The sequence below is a fragment of the Spea bombifrons genome, chromosome 2 (genome assembly GCF_027358695.1).
Source record: "Spea bombifrons isolate aSpeBom1 chromosome 2, aSpeBom1.2.pri, whole genome shotgun sequence".
Classification (NCBI taxonomy): domain Eukaryota; kingdom Metazoa; phylum Chordata; class Amphibia; order Anura; family Pelobatidae; genus Spea; species Spea bombifrons.
This window is the reverse complement of record NC_071088.1, coordinates 112,535,588-112,562,034: the sequence shown is the minus strand read 5'-3', so window position 1 is coordinate 112,562,034 and position 26,447 is coordinate 112,535,588. Positions and strand designations below refer to the sequence as shown.

The window sequence follows — 26,447 nt, the reverse complement described above, 5'->3', positions numbered from 1 at the left end:
TCCCTGGTAATAGAATCAAGTACTTCTGTAAGTACAATTTCTATTAATTGTTCTCCCTTTTATTTTTATCTGTTTGGTATGATTAAATTGTTTTTGTATGTACTGTGAATATTTTTTTATTTCATAATAAATCATTCTTTTATTCAGTTCCTGCCTTTGTCTGTTATAAGAACCACAAGAGGCTTATTTAATAATCCACAGTTTGCATAGATGCTTGGCTAATCTGCATATTTGGGTATCTATCATAAACTACTTGGGGACAGTAGATTAATTGTGAGTTGAGAGTTTTAACCAGGTTTGGTTTGGTGGCAGCATTACCTATCTTTATATTAGAGTGGGAGGTATCTAAGCGGGTCGTTTAATGATTACTTTCTGTTCTAGTGAAGACAGCTAGTGATTTAGACCCTCTTACCGCTAAAATAAATCACATACCCGCTTGGAGTAGTGCCCATTCGTGACAAACGCCGTACATTATGTGGTGGTCATTGACATTAAAGTGCCAGTGCCACTTAGTTATGCCCAGTCCATACCTGATAAGGAAATATGTTTTACAGAAAGCTGTTCCGTCACCATGTGGATCCCTCTGCTGGTGGTGCTGTTGGCTCTGCTCTTCCTGTACAGATGGCACAGACAGAGCCAAATACTCAATAATCTCGCAGATAAATACGTGCTGATCACTGGATGCGACTCTGGGTTTGGGAACCTGCTGGCAAAGCAGCTGGACAAGCGAGGACTACTAGTACTGGCAGCTTGTCTGACAAAGAAGGGGACTGAGAATCTGAGGAAGGAGACATCCAGCAGACTTCAGACAGTAATCCTGGATGTAACTGATAGCCAGAGTGTGAGCTCTGCTACCAAGTGGGTGAAAGACTGTGTTGGAAGTGCAGGTATAGTAGCATTTGTCCATTAAAATTATTTTTGTGGTCTAAATTATTTCCCTTTGTAATTTCCTGCCTAAATACAGTACATTCATTTTTTACAGAAGGACTACTTGTTGTTCTACTAAAAACTCTACTATAAAAGGCTGGCAGTTAAATGAGTGACCACGAGAGCTCAGAAAAAACACCTGAGATTACCATGGGGCTTTCATTTTTTATACATTTTTTATTTCCTTTAGATTCCTAGATTGTATTAGGGGGTGCATAAACAAGAGACGATGGCACTGTCCATAATGCTGCTCATTAACACAACCACCAAATTTAAATCTAGTAAAGCATCTTGATTTGCAATGGCTTTGTGTCACAAAATGGCGGTTTTCTTATTGCCTTTTTGCCTTTCTTGGAATTAACCTACTAATTCTATTGGATTGTATGGTTTGCAAGCAGAAATTGTGTCTCAAATTGCTTAAAGAGAAGAAACAGGTATGAGTTATTGGAACAAAATAGTTGGTCAAGATGTGTTTACTGCATTGACAAGCACTTTCTTACTTGTGTTCATATTGTAACGGAATGTTTGAAATTCCTGTGTTTTGCAGGGCTGTGGGGTTTAGTAAATAATGCTGGTTTTGGATTTTCTATTGCTCCTAACGAATGGCAAAGAAAAGAAGATTTTCTTAAGGTCCTTCAGGTGAATTTGTTGGGAACGATTGATGTGACTTTAAACCTACTCCCTCTCATCAGAAGATCCCATGGACGAATAGTCAACATGTCAAGTGCTTTGGGAAGGCTGTCTATGGTTGGTGGAGGATACTGCATCTCAAAGTACGGAGTGGAATCTTTCTCCGATAGTTTAAGGTACGAGCTTGCCCCCCAAACCCTGATTTACAGATGTGGCCAAGGTCATTGGTGGTTACATAATGTACATTTTTAAAGATGCATGGGTCTGGTGTTTATTCATTTGACTAAAAGACAAATTACACAACACAATGGTTTTAAACATATTAAGATATTTAAAAGAGAATTACCAGTAAAAAATTCTGATTCCATGCACTGACAAGTAAGACTTATGCATGGTGAGTATAATCGTTTCTGATAACTTTTTCATTTTGTTAGTGGTGCAATCTTTTTCTTTTTCTGCTCTGATTAAATTTGTAGTTTTTTTTTCCAAAACAACATTCAGTGCACTACTTTCAATGGGAGATTTGCCTGCAACCTTCTGCACTCACTTTTAAACACGACTGCAGTAGCATTTCAGGGCTTAGAACGAGATCTAGACTAGATTTTGCATTGCATGAATACCTACCCTACCTGTCTACCTGTACCAGGTATGTCAGCATGCCTCAGTGGGCTCATAGGTTCTGGGACGTACCATGCCTAAACAATGCCCCAGCATCGCCACAATTGCAGGGGCACTGCTGTCTGCCCAGGTGTTTTAGGGGTTAATACTAATTTTTCAACAGCAAAGTAACGGTCTCTAGGAGTCCCTAGGATCAAGGGTGCTTCCAAGTCAATTGCTGTCAGTTAAGGATCTGCTGCAGTTCAAAAATGGTCTGAAGATGATCAGATCACTCCTGGCCAAAAGCTGTACTCTTTGAAGGGTTGAAGAATTGGTTGACCATTTCAGATTTTTTTTCCCACCATAATTGCAATATAAAAAGCAAAGGGTTTCATTTCTATTTAAATACCAAAATAAGCAAATATCAATACATTTTTAGGCATTTGGTTTTAAAAATGCTGCAGTTGTTTTGTTTATTTTTTTTCTGCAGAAGGGAGCTGAGGGCATTTGGTGTAAAGGTCTCTGTCATTGAACCTGGCTGTTTCAGAACTTTAATGGCTGACGATGAAGGTCACATTAAGAACATAGAACGTCTGTGGGAAAATGTTCCAGCTGAAACCAAGGAGTGTTACGGCGAGCAGTACTACCAACAATGTAAGACTCACATTGTGCATAGTAGTTTGGTGCTTAATAAATACATAATAGTATAAGAAAAAATAAATATTTCAAGTAACCAAAGGCTATATATATCAAATGCTTTTACAGCAAGAATAAACTCATTATATGTAGTCCTTAAACTTACATAGGGTTAAGTTTCAGGAAAATGTGATGCAGATAGACCAGCCCAATAGTCTTGATAAGAGTCGACTCAAAACCTACTAGCAGAAGCTCAGTCTTTAGTTCTGATTTCTGAATATTTTCTATGTAATTATTATGTACGCATTCTAGAAAACACTAGATAACTGTACTGATACTGTAGTGTTTACTGACTGTGATGTATGAAATTAAGTATGTCTTATTTTGCATGGAAAATAATTATAGAAATTATGTTATGTTACCCTATTACCCTATTGCCCTGTTTCCTTAATAAAATACCCATGTATGTTTAATTTACTATAAACTGAAAGTACATTGCACAGTTATCTAGAGTCTATTGCTTTACATAGGCTATATGGAAAAGTTTAGCATTAGTGGTCAGACAAAAAACATAATAATGAGGAAATATTATGATTTTTTGAGTATTTTTAAGTTAAGTTGTAACCAGTCTAGCATTCTTGCTACTTAGGGAAAGAAAAATCCATAGTACCTTTGTACTTTAATGTCTTTGCACTAAGCTTTCAAGAATAATGAATAAATCATGATTATGTTTTGTTCCTACAGATATCCATTCCCTAAAATGCCTGTTTGCAACAGCTAGTCCCAGATTACACAAAGTCACAGACTGCATGGAACATGCCCTGACTGCTGTTCACCCATGGACACGATACTCTGCTGGCTGGGACTGCAAACTCTACTACCTCCCTCTTTCTTACCTTCCTACTGTCCTATCTGATTATATGCTACATCGCTCTGCACCTAAACCTGCAAAGGTATAGCCCTTTGTCAGTGTTATATGCAATGCACTGGAATATTAAATACACAATGCAATTTGACCTGAATAACACCGGCTTACAACTTCTCATGCGTACCCATGGTTCTTTGTGGACTTGTAAAGCCAAACCCCAAAGTGGTTTGTGTTCATGATCTCTTCATAAGGATAGCAATACCAAACCATGTAGAAGTCCATTTTATAAAAAGTGACTAAATCTCAGAACCTCTTTTGCTGTTGTGTAGATGTGTTAAGAACGGGAGCTTTTAGTAGGTATCAAGAAAAGTGTTTGGTGTGTTCTGTCATAGGAAATAAATAAATAAAATATTTCAGATTCAAATTCTTGTTTTATATATTGAACTCTAGAGATATACAGCTATGAAAAAGCCTGACAAGTTAAATTGCATTGCTAAAACAAAACATATGGGCAGATATTTGTGCAAAAAATCTGATGAGGAAACAAACAATATACAAAGAATGCAACACAATTGTATATCAAATAAATAATATAGGTATCATGCAATATCAGTAATAAATGATGCTCTAGTGCAGCAATTGCGAACCTATGCTTGCCACAACGGGTACGCCAAAGCCTCTGCTGTAGCACAATGAAAAAATAACCGGCAACTTCTCCACCGCAAATGGAGTATTAATGCTATGCGTCAGGCTATGACGTCATATCCCGCCACTCGGCACTGAAGCCACACACAGCAGAGAGCCCCGAGACTTGCAGGAAAAGACCTCCAACCTCAGGAAAAAAGAGGTAGTGGGACAATGATATAGGGGAAGATAGATAGAATATAGGAAAAAAGAGAGATATAAAGAGGATAGATGGGGAGAACATTATGTTCAACATTTCTTTTCTCTTATGGAAGAAAAGGGCAGTGGCAGCAGCACGTTCCAAGTATATTAGATATATGTGCAAACACCTTGTACGCCTCCTGCTTAATCTAAATGTGTATAAATATTTAGATTGAACAGTATGGGTACCATGTGTTTGCACATATATGTAATATACATGGAACACATGTGCTGCTGGTGCCACTGCCCTTTTCTTCCTTAAGAAATGAGAAAAGAAGCGTTTTAAAGTTGCTGCAATTTTTTATATAATTCTGTTGGGGGGAAAAAGTAATTTTGTGTACAGTAGCTTTGTGCAGTGTTGGCACTTTGAGGTCTGCAACTTAGTTTAATGCAGAAAATTTGGCTCCCAGGCCAAAAAATGTTCTCTATCACTGGTCTAGTGAAACTAGAGACTTGTAATGAGTAAATGACGCCCGTTCTCTGTCTAGCTGTACACAGAGTCTAAGTGACTATATTATACCAATAGGTGGTGCAGCTTTCTCAAAAACTATTATTGAGAAATTGAGAAGACATGAGGGTTAAAGTAATAATGGATCGCCAGGTGCTCAGCAATGTGAGTAAATCAGTGCAGTTTTATATCCACACCAGTGGCCACGTTTCAACCCGATAGGGTTTTTCTCAAGCCATGATTAAAGTAATGGAATAAACAGATAAGAGAAGGTGCAGAAAGGAGAGCTGTAATTAAAGGGGGAGGGAGTGAAGCTGCACACACAAATGGAGGTTTTTCTGAATTATAGCAGTAATGTTAACCCTTTGAACCAGGGTTTCAGGTTTCCCCTAGGAAATTCTGTATTTACAAGGGGGAACCACATGGATATTTAAAAGAGGCACTCAGCTATCATAAGCATTAATGTACATTTGAGTTGAGTTGTCCCATTAACCCCTTAACAACCAGTGATGCGCCAGGGACATCACAATAAAAAAATAGCACGTCATGGCATTACATAAGCTTAGAAAGCCCTGCGATGCCACCTAATGGCACATGAGCACTGTTCTGCACCTGCTGACATTGGCCTAGGTCAAAATATGCCATTGTTTCTATGCACTGTGCCCAGTTCAGTCACTGTGTATGGTAAGAAGTCAGGACATCAGCTGTAGGAGCATGACACAAGTTGTTATGTTTTTACTGGTAAATTTGAGTGCTGTTGGCAGCTATGATTAAATATACTTAAACTTCAGCTTATAACACAATACAGTGTTGTAAATGAAAAATGGGAGAGAATACTAATAGAGAAACAAACAAACAATACAAATACTGCCCTTTGCATCATCTAGGCGTGTTTCTTTAAAGACTTGGTGACTTATAAGCCTTCCTCCTTAGCTGTGAACAGGAGGTGAATCTTACTTGAAGCAGTTGCTAAAATCATCCACCCTACTCTCTGCCAAGTGGTTGCAATAAAAGGTAACAATACAACACTTTCTGAATCCTGCAAATTCTGTGGTAAGTGTAGCAGTAAAGCTAAACCATACACAATTCTGCATTGCAGCTAGACAACACAACACAGTATGTAGTGCGCTATTTTTATTTTAAAACATACAACTCTTGCGTTGTGACTGTGCTTGCCTTTTTTATCCGCCCATTCTACAAGTTAATCTTTGTACCCTGTTAAACAATGAATATTACCAGGTAGCACCCAAAATGTGGTCCTTTGACGGAGGAGAGTCAGAGTGCTTTCTACTAAACAAATCATTTAAAAAAATCTTTGATTCCTTATTGCACAGTAGTACATAAAAAAAAAACTATTTTAGTTTGCACTTGATATGCCAGACTTCTGCCTTGATATGCCAGACTTCTGAAACAAAAAATGTCTTTTTACTTTGGTATATTTCCTGTGCTTGTTCTATGGCATGCCCATTGAAATCAATTTGTGTTGAGTAGCGATAAGAGATAAGTGCCCATTGACTTCAATGAGAGTGTTACAAGGTGATTTTAATGTCCTATAACTTTCTATCAATCACTGTTTAACCACCTGATCTAGTTATTGCTGTTTGCATAAACCAGGGTCAAAGTACATCTGTATTTTTTTATGAGCGCTCCAAGGTAAATGTCAAGAGCATGTTTGAACTCTGCTTTTAGTTTTGAAACAGATTCCATTGTTGGATCTTTTAGGTTTAAGGAAACATAGTGAGAGTTATTTAGAAGCGTGTTGCAGGTGCACAACAGTGAAAAATGAGCAAAACTGCAGTTGTTCCAATGTACAAACATTTTTTGTAACCATGTTTTCAAGACTTTAATAGTAGATCCGTGATCCGCATTTCATAAATAAATAATTGTTGTTTTCCGTGCCCCAGAAATCTTTTAAATTAAGCACCACATGTAAAGGAACAGTATTACGTCTGCAATTGATGTATAAATACTGGTAGTTCCATTTGAAAAAATCATAATTTGTGTGCCTACCCTAGTTTTTAGAAAATTATTTTGTTTTCACTGTTATTTTGTACAAAATATGGGCAAATATGTTTTTCCTTCCTTTTTCCTTTACCCTTATATCCACCTACTTCTGTTGCGATTGCCCATACTAGTCCTTTAGAATGTAAATTTACCAGCAGGACCCTCATGTGTATTAACTGCCCCACTTAAATTGTACAGTGCTATATTATGTGTTAGTGCTTCATAAATAAAAGATAATAATATTAATAATAATAATAAAACATGTGGACTTAAACTATGTATGAATAGCCTAAGTCCTAAGGTGTCATGAAAAAATGTATGGTTGCCTATGCAAAGTATAAGCTTTTTATAAGATTGTTTTCTTAATATAAGCGATTAAACTGGTTTAGCCTCTCAGGGATAAAGGTGTGTGCAAAATAACAGATGCAAATCTTGTTCCAGTAATTGTGTAATTTCCATTAAGGCAGTAATGCAACTTCAGCCCATATTTCAGAAATGAATTACACAACTTTTCTTATACTTCTCATCTGCAGCATTTCTTTGTTCCTAATATTTAATTGTAATCTCACTCACTTATTTTATTGACACAGAAGTGTTGGGTAGCATGAGTAGCAACAGAACATTAATGGTAATTCCTAGTTGCACACCTGGTCAGAGAGAGAATGTAGTGGTTGGACCCACATGAAAAACAACAATGCTTTAATGCCAGATTTTTCCTTCATTTTTCATGAACACCCACAGTGTGATATATGGGAACTTTCTGTTCACAAATTACTGGAACCACCTTTGTCAATGCGCAAAGCCAGCTATCGTCATACCTGGGAACTTCTTGGCTCCGCCTACCCGGAGCCTTCCCTCGCGGGACGCGACCAGTACTGCACGCTGACGTTGGTGGGCGCTCCCGCTGACGTTTGCGGTCCCGTTTAATGGGAAAAATGTGCGGGGAGTGGGGCGTTCAAGACCCCACTCCCGTGATCCGTAGGATTCGGGTCTTGACCCAGAGAACAGGAGGAGCAACGCTCACCCGGCAATTTCTGGGTCAAACCCGGAGAATTCCCAGGTATGGCGATCGCCCCCAAAAGACCAGAGTATACACATTAGTCTGTATAAACTGTTTTGACATCATTTGATCAAGAGTAATGCAAGGGGTGTCACTGGCATCATACAAGACCATGGCCTTTTGTGTCCATAATAACTTTAGCAACTGTTGCCAAATACATCACAAACACTAGTTAACACCCCACAATACCCTATACACATATGGAATGCAAAAACATCACAATCCCATAGGCACGTTGTAGACTTTCATCACTAGAAAAAGTGATCCTTTTGGAGATAACCATTCATCACTGAATGATGGCACAGAAAGGAAACTATGATATTTCTTTGCTCACAGAATACCGTATTGGCCCGAATATAGGCCTCACTTTTTTCCCCCAAAAGTGGGGGTGCGGCCTATATTCGGGCAGCAGGGTTAGGATACAGAGCCCCCGGTGCAGGGGACCCGTATCCTACTCTCTCATACGCTCAGACAGCCTCCCCTGCCGGCACTTTCCACGGGGGGAGTGCCGGCACGGGAGATTGTCTAAGCGCATCGCACAGACGTTCACCGGCTACAGTGATGCGCATGTAAACAACCTCCACTGCCGGCACGTCTGCACGATGTGCTTTAACAATCTCCCTTGCCGGGAATTCCCACGAGGTTGTTTACGCGCATCGCCGCAGCCGGTGAACGTCCGCACAATGCATTTTTCCTCTGCCCCCAAGACTTACCAGAGCAGACTCCCGGGTGTCTTGCGGGGCCGGCGGGGGACATCTACGCAATACGCGTATACAACTTCCGGTGCCGGCACTTCCGCTGAGTGCCGGCACCGGGAGTTGTATACGCGTATTGCGTAGATGTCCCCCTCCGGCCCTGCAAGACACCCAGGTGTCTGCTATGGTAAGTCGGGGGGGCAGAGTGGCAGCATATCTCGCGGGGCGGGGGGACAGAGTGGCAGCATATCTCGCGGGGGGGACAGAGTGGCAGCATATTTCGGGGGGGCAGAGTGGCAGCATATCTCGGGGGTGGGGGGGACAGAGTGGCAGCATATCTATTACAAAACTTTTTTTTTAAAAGCACCAAACGTTTAGGGTGCGGCCTATATTCGGGTGCGGCCTATATCCGAGCCAATACGGTATATCCTTAACTGGTTGCTTCTCTTTCACTCATTGAGAGCTGCTGCATCTGTACCCCTCTGAGCTCCATTTTCTTGGCTACTGTAGCATACACAGTGCAACTACTGCTATTTGGCCAGTGGAGATACATTGGCAGATTATACATTAGAGCACTGGGTCATCAGGGCCTAGTAAACCTAATAGATAATCCACCACTGCTGGACTCTGCTCTTCAAGAGAAGAGCAAAAGCTGCCCACCCTGCTATAATTTCCCATTCCTAGAGTGGTTGGTGAGTCTACACTCACATTTTCCCCATGAAAACCTGGATATGTATAAATGAGTATGAGAATAGACAACATGTCATAACGCTTATGGTGAGTCCCTATTCTGTAGTGTCTGGAACGAACAGTATTGTTGAATATTTCATATCCTTAATATAATTGTGTATTATATAAAGCTATCTCTACCCTTCATGCAGGAAAAGCTCACTAGTGTCTAAATGTTCCAAATGTGTGTTGAATTTTTCAACTCTCTTGCAAACTTCTGGGAATGTGAATAGGCCCCGAAGTATGTGAGACTAACATTCTGCACAGTCCTCTATAGTTTCCTTCCACATCGCACTACCTTTAAAACTAGGGGGCAGAAATATGATGTCATATCCCAACACCCAGAAGTATCAAGGAGATGAAGCAGTAAGGTAAATGCGTGGCTGATTAAGAGCATTCACGATACACTCTTCATTTGAAAGCTGTATTTTATTTAGAAGTAAATAGAAAACCTTTATTGAATACAATCACAGTTGGCCTTCACACATGACTTGATTTACCTTTTCCCAGCAGAAACTTGTTTTTAGCTTTGCTTTTAATCTTAAAGATAAGACATCTGTGTTTTAGAATTGACAACATTTTGCTTTTAAATGTATGGGAGTGCCTTGCAGCTCAATTAAACTAAAAGACATAAATGCCAGCTTTATGTGTAAAACTTTTATTAATCTGTAACACCTCTACTTAAAACTCACTACCAGTTCCCTGTTCCACTTCTGAAATTAACATGGTAGCACCACATGTAATAGTCTGAATTGTGGAACATAAATCTTTTTTGGTAAAAAAAAAAAATCTGCAGAAAGAACCCTCTGTGTCAGATATTCCAAATAAAGCAATTACCTGGTAAGTTATTTTTGTTTAATTTGGAAATATTATTTAATATTATTAAAGCACAACTTATCATCTTTTTTTTGTTTTAGTTGACATTCTATGATGTTTTTGGTTAACTAACCGTATCTAACAGAATGCAATGCATTTGCTGCGTGGGAATGTCTTGTGTCTCTTAATTAAGTGCATTTTATGTTCTGAAAAAATTACTTTTAAAGATTTAGAATTAAAGGATGCTTTCTGACACCTAGTCTATGGAATAACCATAGCTATTGAAAATCATGCAAGTTCTACATTGCCTTTTATGCTCAAGGGGATGGAAGCTTGCAACTGCTTTCTAATGGTCTAGCTTAAGGTGGAATATTGCTTATTGCCAGCGTGTCTAAATGTTGTCTTTAGGTGCTGGTGCTAATGGACCAGAGCCTGGGAATGAGAATGGGCAAGTAGCTTTGTACTATCAGTACAAGGTAGCTTTGTACGGACCTTTTCTCCATCTGTATAGGTTTAAAAAAGCTCTAGCCGTTATATGCACATTTATGCATATGATACCTGAGAAGTCCCATTACATTTTCATAGTGTCCCTCTTGAAAATTCATGGGGGAATTCTACAGATTCTCCTCGTAGGCATTTACCTAAGGTACATGCTTTTCAATAATGCATATTAACATACTCAAAGTGATTTAATATGCATTATTGGAATCATTCCCTGGGAAAGGGATGGCATGGAGAAGGCCTGGATACAACTTTCTTCATCCTCGTGAAGGTTCATTGGCATACCTGGGAACTTCTTGGCTCCGGCTACCGGGGGCCTTCCCTTGCGGGACACGGCCAGGACTGGAGGAGCAGCGCTCACTGGACAATCTCCGGGTCAAACCCTGAGAGTTCCCAGGTATGTTCATTGGTAGTTTTCTTGGTGCTTAACTATATATATGCTTTATAGGCCATAACAAGTAATACATAACATAACAATTACAGAAACAGGCGAAGATGGTCATGCTCAAGCAAGTTTACAAAGTAGAGGATATCAAATATAAATATAACAATTGATAAACCACAAAAAAGTTAAGTATTATTTGCAGAAGATAATTCTTACAGAAGATAATTCCTACAGTTTCCTTTTGGGTGATTTTTTTTTTCTGTTTCTGCCTGTATTCTAGTGAAATTGCCCCATCATGTGGCTCCCCCTGCTGGTGGTGCTGTTGGCCCTGTTCTTCCTATACAGATGGTACAGGCATAGCCAGATACTGGAGAATCTCTCAGATAAATATGTGCTGATTACTGGATGTGACTCTGGATTTGGGAACCTGTTGGCAAAGCAGCTGGACCTGCGTGGGATGAGGGTTCTGGCAGCTTGTCTAACTGAGAAGGGAGCTGAGGATCTGAAAAAGGAGGCATCTAGCAGACTGCAGACAGTAATCTTGGATGTGACTGATAGCCAGAGTGTAAGCTCTGCTGCGAAGTGTGTCAGTGATATTGTTAACACCAAAGGTAAGATATTAACAATTAATATGCATCAGAATCATACCATCTCTATCCTCAGTAGAATTTTGCCTTTATTGATTTTGGTAAATTACTGATAGATATTTTATTGGATCTTACAGCCTAAGATTACACAAATCTATAAGATTTATGAATAAAGATGTATGAATAAGCTGCAGTAAAAAATGAGTATGTTACCTTTATATTTGTATTGCAAAAGGAAATCTTGTATGTCTTCTACCTTACCTCTTGTTATCAAACCAACTATGCACAGGGCCAGACCTTGACCAAGTAGCACCTTGGGTGAGAATACTATTTTCTATATTTTATATAACCTTATATTTTGGCACAGTTTTTGTTTGTTTATCCAATTACAGTTATGAACACATTTTTGCCTTGCTGTTTTGCCAACCATTATTGTGATCATTAGGGCTGTAAAACATTCCCACACACTCATACCCAGCAAACGTTCCAAGCTTCAGTAGGAGACCTCATCAGCAGAAGAAAGATGGACACCAGGGTTTGTTTCCCAATACACATACTTGGCAACTTTGCAAGGATAACTTACTGAGAGCACTCTCTTTTTGCACAAGCAAAAATAGCTAGTCGTCTGAGAATGTGAAGACTTTCACTGTCCAAAATAACTTGTAAACAAAAAATTATTTACATCATATATGAACCATTTGGCCTACATAATCTGCCCATTTTTTAGCTGTTGGAAAACCTCAAACCTTACTTGGCCCCTTGGTCTTGTCTTATATTAACAACAGTATTATGCCTATTCCATGCATGCTTAACCTCCCTCACTGGATTCACCACTACCCAGTGGCGTAACTACAGGGGTCGCAACTGCAATGGAACCGTTCTTCCTACGACCACTTATTTCTCGTACTGGTTCAAAACAGGTCAGAAAGGGCCCTTTCTATACTATTTTGAACCGGCACAGGGAGACAGGAACGTATCGGGGTAAAACTGAGGCTACCCGCACAGTGTGTGAGCAGTCAGACAGAAAGCTGCAGGAGAGGTGAGAGGGGTGTAGGTGCAGGGGAGGGGTGTGAGGGGGAATGTATGTTTGTATGTATCTGAGCATATCTGTCTATGTATAAGGGAGTGTGAGCATGGATATCTATGTATACATGTGTGAGCACAGTTGCATAAGTGAGTGTGCATGGATTTGTAAGTGTTTATGTGTGTGCATGGATGTGTAAGTGGTGTGAGAGTGTCTGTTAGTGAGTATGAGTAAGTGTGTGTAATATGTGTGTGTGTTTAAAGAGTTTATGTTGGAGGAAGGACAAGGGGCAACGAAGGCACAGACAAACTGAGGGCAATAATGGCACAGAACAGCTTTTTTGGGGCAAAGATGGCACAGCTAAGCTGTTTGTTAGTAAGGAAGGCACTGATAAGCTACTTGGGGCAAACACACTCACAAGCTGTTTAGGGCAAAATGTGTCACTGTGGGAGATGTTCAGTGGTGAAGTTGGTGTGCCCCTGTGCAATTGTAGCGCCCTGTGGTTTCTAGTTACGCCCCTTCCTCTACCACTTTTTTAGCAGGTTATTTCTCATGTCCTCCACCCTCTCAGTGAAGAAAGACTTGGTGTTTGGCACAAACTTTGACCTAAAAGTCATTAGGACTTAGGATAATTTCCTCAGCAGGACTGTGTCCTTGGCAGCTACCGAGTTTGGTTTTACAAACTTCTGACTATTTATCACACCACTCTACTTGCTTTTGTTTGACCAAAATTGCCATTTCTTTTGTAAAAATATATATAGCTAGATGCGTACTTTTTATTACTGTGGATGTGTGGACTATATAAACACTGATGTGTACATCAAAATGGCAACAAGGGAGAAAGGAGGCACATTTTATAAAGACTCCTAGCCATTAGATTGACTCTCATGTTTCTTTTGTAGGACTTTGGGGATTGGTGAATAATGCAGGAATTGGTGTCCCAATTGCATTCAATGAATGGCTGACAAAGGAGGATTTTTTCAAGATACTAAATGTTAACTTGTTGGGGGTTGTTGATGTCACAATTCAGATGTTACCTCTGATCAGAAAAGCCAAAGGACGTGTAGTCAATGTAGCAAGCGTTGCTGGAAGAGTGACGATGTGTGGGGGAGGATACTGTATGTCTAAATATGGCGTCGAATCATTCTCCGACAGCCTGCGGTGAGTGTGACTTAACATCTGCAATTTGCACGCCTGTATTCAGAATTTGTAACTGTTTTCTTCCGATTATCTTCAAGCTCTTGAATAGTGATATATGGCATGTTGCAGAACTTTTCCCTTCAGTGCCAAGTATTCCATAAGGCAGACTAGGAATTTGCCTGGAGACCAGTATTTTTACTGGGCACTGGGAGGAAACACCATTAATTTGGTGATGGTTTAACCTACTATATGACATGAATGCCCAACTATCTATTTATTGTGTGATTATAAATTGGTCAAAAAATTAGATTGTGGGCATGCCAACAGTCTTGGGGGGGGGTTGAAAAATCAAATCATCCTCTGCTTATTGATTATTTTTTTTCAGTCTCTGGTGGACACACACAAACACGTTACAAATGCCTATTCTCGCAGCCATATTGTCACAACATTGAGGAGGACATGCTGCCAAATTGGGCAACTATGAATTGATTGGTTTGTTTCCATGAGAAACCTCCAGCCCCAAAATGTTGCTATTGATATAATTAGTTAGCTAGCCCTACTGTCACAAATTTTGAAATGCTTAATAGTACTGGCAAGAAAAACTGTAAATATACTGTACCCCTAGTGTAGCCTACCCCAGGCAACCTTATTGTTCATTCAGAAGAAGGAAAAAACCTAATTGACGCAATTTCTAATTGTGCTTCAAAAAGGGGAACAATTTCTCCTTGATTCCAAATGTCAATCTGTTATATAACTTGATCAAGAGGCTATAACCAATTCTGCCCAATTATATTCCTGTATATTTTTCTTTTCATAGTTAAAGCCAGCTACTGAATTTGGTAGCACAATGTCTGTGGGTAGTGAATTCAACATGTTTATTGTTCTTAATATAAAGAACCCCTTTTGCTGCTTTAAGAAAGTTTATTTCTTCAAGTCTGAATGGATGACCCCTTGTTCTTTGCATAGTCTTATGAAAGCAGCTGGTATTGTATTGCATAATAATATACCGTATTTTTCGCTCTATAAGACGCACCTGCTGATAAGACGCACCTAGATTTTAGAGGAGGAAAAAAAAGGAAAAAATATTTTGAGCTAAAAAATGGGCTAAAATATTTATTACAATAACTGAATAACTTAACATGAACAATAGCCAACAGCAGCATTAAGAACCATCATTACCAATCCACAGATTCCACACATACCAATCCACACATATACCAATCCACAGATTCCACACATACCAATCCACTCTCACTGTCACTCAGTCTTACTGAATGATTTCCTACCTTCTTTTCTACCTCTTTTCTTCTTACAGCAGTCTTCTTCTTACAGCAATCCTCCTCTTCGCTCCTCTTCTTCTGTCTTCTTCCGGGTCAGAGGGCACTGTGGGCGCGGCTTCAGTGCCGCCGGGGTTTGTTGTCAGATCCCGGTGGCACTGAAGCCGCGCCCACAGCAGCAGTTGCCGCGCGGATCGCAAGGGAGCAGTATCGGAGGTCTTTAACAGACCTCCGGCTCCCTTGAGTGATATTAAGCCGGTTCAAGGGAACCGGCTTAAAATCACTCAAGGGAGCCGGAGGTCTGTTAAAGACCTCCGATACCGCTCTCTTGCAAGCCTGCTCCTCCAGCGGCGGACATTACTGTCCGTCTCTGGAGGGGTGCCGGGTGCCGGCAAGTTGGCACCCCCTGATGAGCGGCACCCGGTGCGGACCGCCCCCCCCCCGCCCCCCGCTAGGTACGCTACTGGGCGGCGGTCTCCAGATGAAGACCTCCCCTGGACGGCGAAGCGAGACAGAGACTGTCCGGGACACTTTTGGTGAGTATATCGTTAAACCCCCCCCCTCCCTGCCTGCATCTTCGCTCCATAAGACGCGGCTGATTTTTCATCCTACTTTGGGAGGAAAAAAACTGCGTCTTATGGAGCGAAAAATACGGTATATGCCCTCTAAGATACTTTTATTTCTTAACTTCTATTATTTTATTTCTTAACTTTTATTAATTAAACTTCTCTAGCCTTTCTTCATAATTTTGGTGTTCCATTTGTATCATAAACTTTATAGCCTGCATCTGCACCTTTTCAAGTTCCATAATGTCCTTTTTAAGGGAAGGTGCCCACATTGGCACTGCCTATTCAACATGGGGTCTTATCATTGACTTAACAGGGGCAAAATTATATTTTCCTCTCGTGAATAAAAAACTCTTAATTCATGCCAATATCTGGCCCTTGCAGCAGTTGTCTGATATTGAACATTGTTTCTAAGATTTTTGTGTACAATTATTCCCATATGATTTTCCCCTTTTTAAGGATATAGTTTACATATTTATTTATTTTCCAAAAATGCATAACCGGGCAGGGAAAGAGTTTCCTCACACAGTGAGCGGGGGCACCCGGGGCAGGCCGCCTCCCTTTAGTTATGCTACTGCAGTGGCCTAGGACAGAACCCTGAGGAACTTCACTTACCATGGTTGTCCATTTAAATATTTTTCCATTGACAACAACTCACTGAACTCTTACCTTTAAGCAGGTTTTCAACTTGGGTGTAAAAATGTTGCCTAAGTGTAAGGCAATGAAAACTTGAAGTAAACTGTATCAGAGTATAATCTACCTCATAACCTCTTATATTGGCATGTAATCTTATTTTATCCTTCAGGTAAAAGCCCTGCGTTTGTGTTAAATGTTGATGTATATGTTCCTCCAATAGGCGTGAGATGGTTCCATTTGGTGTCAAGGTATCTATTATTGAGCCTGGTTTCTTCAAAACAAGAGTCACTGATGGCGAGATACTAAAAGACTGCCTGACCAAAGTCTGGGCACGTCTCCCAGAAGAAGTCCGTAGGGCCTATGGGGAAAACGTCTATGAAATATGTGAGTTCTCTGTTTTTTAATTAAAAGGTATACATCAAACTATTTTTTCCATATGGTATGTATATGACAAAGTTTTATTCAACTACTGGGATTTAAAGGTAAAAAATTCATTTAAAAGGGAGTTTTAATGCTAAACCCAGCAGTCTATGTGTTATTTATTTAATATGTTGAGTCATAAATATTTATTATTTTCTAACTTTGACATTATAGTTGCCCACGCCAGAGGCACAGCCAGGGAATTTTCATTTCCATCATGCTCTATGGCCCCATAATGAAATGGGGTACAGGAAATCTACTAAATAAAAAATATTGTGAAGAACATTTAAAAAATAAGTAAAGATTAAGATGAAAAAAACGAATAAATATCAGTAACATTTGGGTGAAATTTTAAATTCCACCTTAACAACACAAGTATATATGGATGCAAAATAAAACATCCTTTAGAATCTGTTAGTTCTTACACATTAAAAACCGTTTTAGTTAATTTTGTTTTAGGTTTTATATCCAAAGATTTGTAAAATGTCTGTTTTGTTATTTACTCTAACTAAATGCATCCCAGAGTTTGTTTAAATGTGGCCCAAGTATTTAGAGAACCAAAGCAAACTGGGGCCCTTAAGACCTCCCCTGGGTTAGCCCCCCCCCATTTTAAGAACTTTAACAAAAGATCCTTCAATTTGTTAGATCTTTTTGTTAGATCAACTGTTTTTTTTCATTAGATCTACTCTAAATATTCAATATTAACAATCTTTTTCAGGGGGGGGGGCAACCCATTGTCAGCTCCCCTCAACAAAAAAATTAACCAAACTGTCATTGATTATGATAGCTCTGCATTAGATCACGTTTGATCAGACAAAATTTTTGTTAGATCTAGTCTAATTACTGAGATATTGCATATTTAATGAGCTGAAAATTGGAATTTGAAATTTTGGAATTTTTTTTATTGATTTTGGTAGATATTCGTTAGATCCAGTAAGATTAACAGTTTTTTTCGTTAGCTCTATCACGCAGGAGGCGGTATTCACAATCCTATTTTGTATGTGGGGGACCCCCACATACAGACCCCCCTGTAGTTAGCATGTTATGATCAGCTGTTCCTACAAAGCAGCTATAGCCACTCATGTTGAAAATTGTTTTGTTTATTGACAAATGCCTTACAAGTGTTTTACTTAAAAACTGTATAGTCATCCTGTACTTCAAATAATACTTTTTTAATTTAAACACAGATTGCAACACTTTGGATCAAAGTCTACCAAAATGCAACACAAATCTGCACCTAGTCACAGACTGCATGGAACATGCGCTGGCTGCAGTGTACCCCAAAACACGTTACTCTGCTGGATGGGATGCTAAACTGTTTTTCCTACCTCTTTCCTATTTACCAACAGCCTGGGTGGATGCCCTCATGAGGGTAAATCTGAAACCTGTGGACGTTAGTGCAAGTGACTGAATAGAAGTCAATTAATTAATTTAGAACCTTTAGAATATGTGTAGACCCATTATTATTACTAAAAGTTTTAGCATTTGAAGTCCAAAGTGTGAAATTTTAAAAATGTTAAGTATTCTACACTTTTCTTTTCTGTGCAATTTTTTTCTGTTGATGGAATACATAATAAATGTTGAGAGAATCATCTTTAAATGAACAGTCAAGTTATGTTTGATGTCGTTGTCCTTTTTTTTTTTTTTTTATTTCATCTGTTTTAGCAATATAACAGCATGATGGATAACACTTATTAGCATTCCAGCATTTTAACCACTCATGGCAAATTACTTTTGCTGAGAATAAATCACAGAAGTAAAAAATGAGGGTACATAAAATCAGAGTCAAGGTCTAAGCAGGGCCAATAACCACAATCAGGCCGAAACAAAGTACCAAGAGAAGCAAGCAAGAACACAAAAGCCAGATTCCAAGTGAAGGGGTCAGGCCTCTAAAAATCCCTAAACTAAAATCAGGGACAGGAAATTAGGGAAGAATCAATGCTTCAGTAAGGGATACAAAGGCCCCTGAATATTGAGTTACAAGTGTGTCAGAAATCTGAAGAGAGATGACAGGGAACATGGGGAGACATGAATTCCCCCAACTACAGAGCCTCCTGGGAGTGAAATGAGCAGTTGAACAACCTCTTATGCTCAGGGTTGCTGGATCTAATTCCAAGGTTCCTGACACCAATACTGTTCGTTCAGTGAGCAGAATACTCACCATTTTTCTCCTCAATTAAACATATGTACACCCTGTAAATACATACCCCCATACGTTTTCTACAGTGCCACCACATATGATTCACAGTATCTTGATTAAGTATTTTTTATTATTGTTATACTTTATTTATAAAGCGCCGACACATTCCGCAACACTGTACATGATGAAAATTTTTACAGATAACGACAAGTATAATACAGCAATTGACACACAAATACAAGAGGGATGGGGGGCCCTGTTCCCGGAACTTAAATCTAGGTGGATAAGGAGTGAGAAACAGGAGATGAGGACTGCGTGGTAGTGAATTATTAAAAGGATGCTGAGGCAGACGTGCTTTACATGTTTTGCACGAGGTACTTAATCATAAGCTAAATTGTCTAATTGTGTTTAACTGTAATATTCTTCTCTCCGATTCAGTGTACCCACACATGGTATTTAATGGGGGGTTTCAGAACAAGAAGTGCTTTTCTTCAGATACCATTTTTGGTCATCTAATTTCCTATTTAAAAAAAAATGGTGAAATTTGTTTTTTTTATTTTGACACCTGGTCTGTCTGTGCCTATGCCCTATTTGGGACATCTTTGAACCTGGGTCAATCAAACCATAATTTTTTTTTAAAATTAAAATTAGACACCCCATGAGTATTTGAAATGCTAGTATTTTAACTCTTTCCATGCCAGGATTTTTTGGGAGCATACAGTGCTAATTTTAGCACTTGCTTATAAAAATATATATTTGTTATTTTAATTTTTGGACTTTGTTTACATTTCGCTGGAACTGGATAGTTCCCCTGATGGTGACATCACTGCATGATTGTTTTTAAATGTTACAATTTTTTTTATTTTATTTTTAACTATTTTTTTTTCCCTTATAAATATTTTACTAATCACATTGTGTTTAGGAAGCTAGGATCTATTGACTTGCATGGTTGAATTCCTCTATTCAACCCACAGCTCTCACAGTGGCACTGTTTTCCGGAGCGGTGTCGCTGTATTCCTCGCTATCAAGGCATTTCAACAACACCATTGAAGGTTAGGAGCTCTTTTAAATCAGGTGTACACCGCCATACAAAAGGGTATTGTTGTGCTGTTGTGGTTAGGTGCTGGGAGAGTCACTGTTGGTGACACTGTGCACCGCTATACAGTATATGACGGATGTTAACCACTAGGGGATTGGCCATACGGGGCCCCTGCAGTAAATTTTGGTGGTGCTGAATGCCTCGACATCGAGGAATTAGAAAAACACTGTTCAAGTGCCAGGCACGTCATTGGTTAACTGTATTTGTGTAACGTGCTTGGCATGTCATTGGTCATTAAGGGGTTAAAGTAGAATTTTTATTCAATTCATACATGTTGCTCCTTTTGGAGCCCTGTTGGTGAGTCCATATAGTTATTCATATGCTTTATACTTGTCTTGGCTTTTTAGACTATTAGTGTTTCTTTTCAGATTTTATATTGCAGTTGATATATTATTGCAATTGATATATTCAACAGTTAATTCATCATTTCAATATGATGAATTATAGTTTGTTAAAAAAATTACAATAAGTATAGAAACAATTTTCAATGTTTCACTTAGGATTTCTTTTTTAGAGTAGGTTAATGAATAATAACCTAATTTATATTCTATAACATTGTGAACATTATTGGTAACAGTAATATCCTATAGTGACAAATTATACAGAACTAGAAGTGAAATAGTTAATTAGCACTGTTTTCCGATTGAGAGAAGACGCCAAGAACATCTGTAATTAATTTATCAAGGGTGTGGTTAGGCACTGTAAAGGCAGCTCTTAGACTAGTCTGAGAGGAAGACCTGAGAGCATGCTGCTGGACTGATCCTCAAACTACAAAGTAGGTATAATAGGAAACTTACACAGGACTGTGGATGTTGTTATTCAGGTGCCTAGTTTAACTGAGTACCTGCAGTCAGCCAAGAATATAGGCGGGCAAGCAAACAGCCTGGCCATAGTACAGTTAGATCTCCAACTGGGAGTGTTTAATTTGTTTGTTTTTGATGTATTTGTAAAACACCCTCTGTATACGCTGCCCTGGTATCTGTATGCTGTACCTACTACAAAAACTCTTAGGATCATCCAACAGAGATAAAAAGCCTTACACCCATGTATATAGTATTTTATGGTCCAGAGGGCCACATTAATCTTTTATATAGTACCCCATAGCAAAGTGTTGTGTTTATTTGTTTGTTGCTTTTTTCTTCTCAATAATCTCTACTTTTAGGGGTGGGTCTACATGGTATTTGGACATGGTTTTTAATATATTTTATCTGCTTTTTTTCTGCTCTGCTGTTTTTAAGAGACTTTGTACTGATCATATCGATCATGAAGCAGGGCTCTGTAGGCCTAAATTGCTGACAACAAATAGATTTTGCTCCTGCAGCTGCATTGGCGGACACTCCCACTGAGCGCATGTCAGTCTGCACCAAATATGATGTCATAGATTTAAGATGTAACCTAAGGGTCATTGGTGTGCAGGGAGAGCAGCTTTAAAGGGGCAGATAGAAAGAAAGCTGCGGGTGAGGTAAGGAGGTACTCCACAAACTTGACAATGAAGCAAAAAAACTCTGAATATTCGTCCAAAATATGTGGGTCCGTATTCACTCACTCTCGTTCACAAAACGTTTCCCTGCCTTGTCTGACGACCGCTTCCACTGGTTCTTCTTCTCCCTTCAATCTTTCTTCGTCTACATCTTTGCAGACATTACCAGAAGGGAACTTCTGCCAAAATTGGCGGCACTTGCGGTGACATCCGCTCCCTCGATTGGATAACCAGGGAGAGGACATCACCACAAGCACCACCATTTTGACAGAAGTGCCAGCTTGGTTATGTCTACAGAGATGTGGACAAAGAGAGATGACAAAAGATAGAAGAAGATGTGGAAGTGGTCAGCAGAGAAGGAATGGGAACATTTAGAGAGTTTAAACAAGAGCGTGAAAGTGGGCACCGGGCAATGACTTTTGTTCTGGAGTTAAAAGCAAATTTTCATCCAAACCCAATGGGCAGGGAACGGAAACAAAGGGGCCAAAAATGAACCAAGCAATTTGTCCGATTAGTCTAGTATACATACATACATACATATACACATACCCACTAACACTTTACACATGTACCCACAACCCCTCAAACACCATACTCTCTCTGATAATCCTTGCATCTTACTCAGCCTCCTTTTTAAAATAAAAACTAATAAAACAGACAGGGTAAAAGAGCTAGAAAGATAAAACAGTTAGTAAAATAAGTCTCCCTTTCATTTTACCATGAAAGAGAGAAAAATACTCAATATGAAGATAAGGAAATTGTGATAAAGGAGGGGGTTTGGTAATTTTACATAAAAATCTATATGAAGAGGAAGCTTATAAACAGCTCAATTAAATTAACACCTATAAAAAATTAACCCATAACCAGATTGAGCAAATGAAAAATAAATTAAAAGATTTATTAGAAGAAGGTTTAAAGGACTCATTAATCGTGAGAGAAGAAGCCAATTACATAAATAATCAAAATCCAGTGACACCAGTTATTTACTTCCTACCCAAAATCCATAAACATTAAAAAAAATCATCCAGGGTGCCCTATTGCCCTACCAGGCGTTAATTCTATTTTATCAAATTTATCAGAATATGTAGATTTGATTCTATAACCAGTGGTAAAAAAAAACTTAATCTTATTTAAAGGATACAATAAACTTATTGCAGATTTTCGAAAATTTGACTTGGAACCCTAATTTTATTTTAGTAACGTGATGTACAGTCTCTGTATACAATCATTAAACATGAACATGGATGCCAAGCTGTCAGAAATTTTTTAGAATTCGATAGATTAACTGTTATTTCCCTTTTTTTATTGATGTTCTAAAAGCTTTATTTATCAGATTATTAATCTTTTACTAAATAGACGCATGGGAACTACATTTCCCAGAAACCCTCGCTTTGTTTATATCAAAACGGCGGTTTCTACAACTTCATTTATTTTCGTTTTAAATTCTATTATTATAAAGTATATTATTTTAACCTGTTCTAACTGCTAACAATCCTAATATGTCCCTGTTTTATAAATATCTAAAACCTATACAAGCTACCAAAACAGCATTTTACTTATAGAGGTTAGCTCCATATTGCTTGCAATGTCTATCAAATCTAATTATTTGTAAATTTTATCATTATTTTGTATTTTTATAAATAGGTAAATTTCTACTGTTTAACTGTTTTAGGCCACGCCCCTAGATTATAACATCATTTTGGTGCCATTTTACATATTTTAAATAATGTATCAACGGAAAATGAATCCAGGAGCTCTGTTTCACACCCTGAGGAAGCCTGCTGTTAGGCGAAACGTGTGTGCTATTTTTTTTTTTGTCTTTTACTAGGTTTTATTACCAGCTTGAATAAATATTTTTTTTTAAATAAGTTATTCTTGCTCCTGGACCTGTTTTTACTCTTTTATATATTTTTTATCCGGAAAAACCATCTACTACCATTATGTGGGGATCATACCAACTAAGCGCAGAGGAGTGAGCAATTCCAACATTGCTCACCAAAAATCATCAAAAGAACCGTAACAGTGTGACGCAAGAATATCCCTAGGCGAGGATCATATCGCCTACTTTGGGGCTAATCATTAAGCCCCCATCTGCTTGATAAGACATACTAAACCATTGTGCTTTTCTTTCTTTTTTATAACTACTATCCATGTGAAGCGCAACCACTACCTCCCTGTGACTACTGTTTTTTAAATAAAAGCTACAAGTATATTTGCAATGTTTATTATCTACTGTAAAGGTAAGTTGTTTCAAATAACTGTTTTCCCGTATTTCAGTTTTCTCGCATTATACGAACTATACCGGCGCTCTCAGTTGGTCCTAGCCCATCACATGATGTCATGAGGCACAGTGATTTTAGAAACTGTGTTTTGTTATGTGTCTTATTTTGGACTTATGTGTTTTTTACAATATACTTTAAAATGCAGGGTTTGTCCCTGTTCTGAGCAAAAAAAAATATTAGGGCCAGAACTCTGTCCAGAAATGTTTCAGTATGTTTTTGGCCCATTTGTTTTCGGGCAACTTATTTAGTTACCTGCCCATTCGGTTCGGCCGAAATTCTGGGGCATTTTGATTTTGGGAACAAATTTTTTTGCCTGGTGCCAACATTAACCCATTTACTCTCACACTCCCATTCTCCTTCTCTGCCTTCTCTGCTGACTACTTCCACTTCTGACGACCACTTCTGTATCTTCTTTTTCATCTTCTTTCTCCCTTCTCTTCTCAATTCTATCTTCCTTAATCTGGTATATTCTTTCTTCATCCGCATCTATAGCTATAGAAGTACAGTATTCCTAGGTGTTGTGGATTGAGTGTCCCCAGGATCACTAGTTAGAGGAAGATGTAGAGGAATTTGCTCCCATTTTGAGACATTTTCTGTTGTCATATGCAGGCTCCTTCTCCATGTGACCCTTCCTGAGGAACTCTTCAAAAGTTCCCTGCCCACAAAGAACTTTCTGTTACAAAATTATATTCATTAACATAATTGTATTCATCTATTTAAACTGCCCATAGATTGTGGTTTGTTTGACAATAGGAGTGATTGTTTGGGATATTTTGCCTAAACTCAGGCTGACAAAGCCACCATTATCTAATTGATTTCTAGTCTTGACGTTTTACCCCTGTCTCCTCACCTCACCTCACCTCACCTTGCAGAGTCTGCCTGAAGCCACTCATATAAAGTGGGTTTGAGATATGTGTATTTTGCTTATTAAAATATTTCAATTGTAACAACCATTACTTCATGGTGCAGTTATAAACAGGATAACTTCTGTAATCCTTGGCCAAGGAGAAGCTGATGAGGATGATGTGATTTCAGTGTACGACTCAGTGCAAGATATTTTCAGAGATCAGACACAGTGTTGTACTCGCTTTACCGAGGAGGGAAGAACTGATAACAAACAGTGATAAAGTCCATCTATGTAGTCAGGCTTTGACATTTGCCTCCATTATATCATGTTTCCTGGCTGACAAACTCACTGCTCTGCAGCTGTCAAGTCTGAGGTAAGAACAGGACTACTATTGTCTGATTATTGCTTCTTAATCTAGTCCTCTTCTCCATGTGATCCTTCTGGCATTATTGAAATGAGTTACACAGCAGAAAAAATCAAACATAATTGTATATTCACATAATAAAAAGCAACTTAAAGTGAACCTGAATACAGGTAGTTTACAGCCGTAGCAATTTACAATCTGACCGTTTGTTTCTCAAATACCTTTTGATAGTGGCTTTATGATATTGGTGCTACAATACATGTATGACTGTACTAAATTAAGAAATTAAATTTATAATTAAAATGCTCTCACAACTATGTTACTAGAGCATATCTGAGCATATCTGAATAAATTTCAAATGGCCAAAGAGGGACACTTGCATTAGGTCTGTGATTAAAGTTCAGGGACATTGGTTTACCAGGGAGTGTTGTGTGAATATTTTTTGAGTAAGGTATGTTTAAGACGGATATTTTTTTTTAACTGTTTAATTTAAAAACAATTCCTGTTGTTCCATAAACATTGTGTCTTTTAGGGCAGTAGATTTCTGGGCTCCCTACTGATCCTACAGAGACCATTGGCAAAGGTATTTCCTTTTGAGTTCATAGCCTATACCCCCAAATCTCAGCTAGCTTTTAATGAGAATTTTTTTCTTTTTTATACTATACCGTGTTAAGGTATTTGTAGGCGCATAGCTTACCTCAGTAAAATTGTTCAGAAAGCTTACTTATATGTCTGTTTTCTGTTCATGAGCTAAGTGCCATCTTCAGGGCTACACAGTCTGCATTTGAAGATGAGATTTGTCAAAGCTAATGGTTGTGATTTCTAAGGATATTTACTGCTTTTTTGCTGACCTCTACATTTACAGTATATGCAGTGTTTTATGCACTTGTCGGACACAAACACTCTATGTCAAGGAGGTCAAACTCAGGACATAGATAGCGGCAAACTGACCTCTGTATATCCCCACTTGAACATGTGATTTTACAGTGCTCAAATATTTAGACTGCGCTTCCTCCATAGGAACTTAAGTGTGCCGCCCTTGCTTAAGATGTTTTGGGCTTCCACCTTTATTAATCCATCATTAGCTGACGGATACAGTCCAAAACATCTGGAGAGCCACTCCCTATGTTTGGCCAGGAAATGTTGGTTATCATGCATTCAAGTCCCATCAAAAAAAAACCTTAAGCGGGTCAAGGTTCCTTTGTCATGGGGCTAGAGAGGCTGAATTACCAACATGTTTCTATTTTCTGCATACTTGGCCAAGCATTTTCAAGTGTTAACAAAAAATTGGTGTAATATATCTGTAAGAGAAGAGCTGTTATAGTGCTTTCCTCCTTATGTTACAGCTTCAGTGAATCTTAACAAGCACATTACAAGCAAATGCTTGTAATTCTTAGTAGTTTT

The 26,447-nt window shown here is 38.7% G+C and overlaps 2 protein-coding genes across 3 annotated transcripts; both read left to right on the top strand.

The window, feature by feature from the left end:
* Positions 1-571: 571 nt before the first annotated feature.
* On the top strand, positions 572-4,082 carry LOC128473472 (retinol dehydrogenase 7-like). Its single transcript, XM_053455701.1, has 4 exons — positions 572-887; positions 1,475-1,733; positions 2,645-2,808; positions 3,535-4,082. The coding sequence occupies exons 1-4, from the start codon at positions 572-574 to the stop codon at positions 3,747-3,749; spliced, it is 954 nt and encodes a 317-aa protein (XP_053311676.1). The 3' UTR covers positions 3,750-4,082.
* A 1,931-nt stretch (positions 4,083-6,013) lies between these two features.
* On the top strand, positions 6,014-18,435 carry LOC128473470 (17-beta-hydroxysteroid dehydrogenase type 6-like). 2 transcript variants are annotated; one of them, XM_053455698.1, is made up of 5 exons: positions 6,014-6,044; positions 11,462-11,792; positions 13,695-13,953; positions 16,632-16,795; positions 18,019-18,435. In XM_053455698.1, exons 2-5 carry the CDS (start codon positions 11,477-11,479, stop codon positions 18,240-18,242), a joined length of 963 nt encoding a protein of 320 aa, XP_053311673.1. In that variant the 5' UTR covers positions 6,014-6,044; positions 11,462-11,476; the 3' UTR covers positions 18,243-18,435. The 2 variants fall into 2 exon arrangements, with proteins under 2 accessions (XP_053311673.1, XP_053311672.1); XM_053455697.1 differs by lacking the exon at positions 6,014-6,044 and adding an exon at positions 10,113-10,319.
* The last annotated feature ends 8,012 nt before the right edge of the window (positions 18,436-26,447 follow it).

Coding starts and splice junctions, on each gene's coding strand:
- LOC128473472 (XM_053455701.1), top strand. CDS start 572: ATGTGGATCCCTCTGCTGGTGGTGCTGTTGGCTCTGCTCTTCCTGTAC. Junction 888..1,474: donor AGACTGTGTTGGAAGTGCAG/GTATAGTAGCAT, acceptor TGTGTTTTGCAG/GGCTGTGGGGTTTAGTAAAT. Junction 2,809..3,534: donor CGAGCAGTACTACCAACAAT/GTAAGACTCACA, acceptor TTGTTCCTACAG/ATATCCATTCCCTAAAATGC.
- LOC128473470 (XM_053455698.1), top strand. CDS start 11,477: ATGTGGCTCCCCCTGCTGGTGGTGCTGTTGGCCCTGTTCTTCCTATAC. Junction 13,954..16,631: donor TCATTCTCCGACAGCCTGCG/GTGAGTGTGACT, acceptor TTCCTCCAATAG/GCGTGAGATGGTTCCATTTG. Junction 16,796..18,018: donor GGAAAACGTCTATGAAATAT/GTGAGTTCTCTG, acceptor ATTTAAACACAG/ATTGCAACACTTTGGATCAA.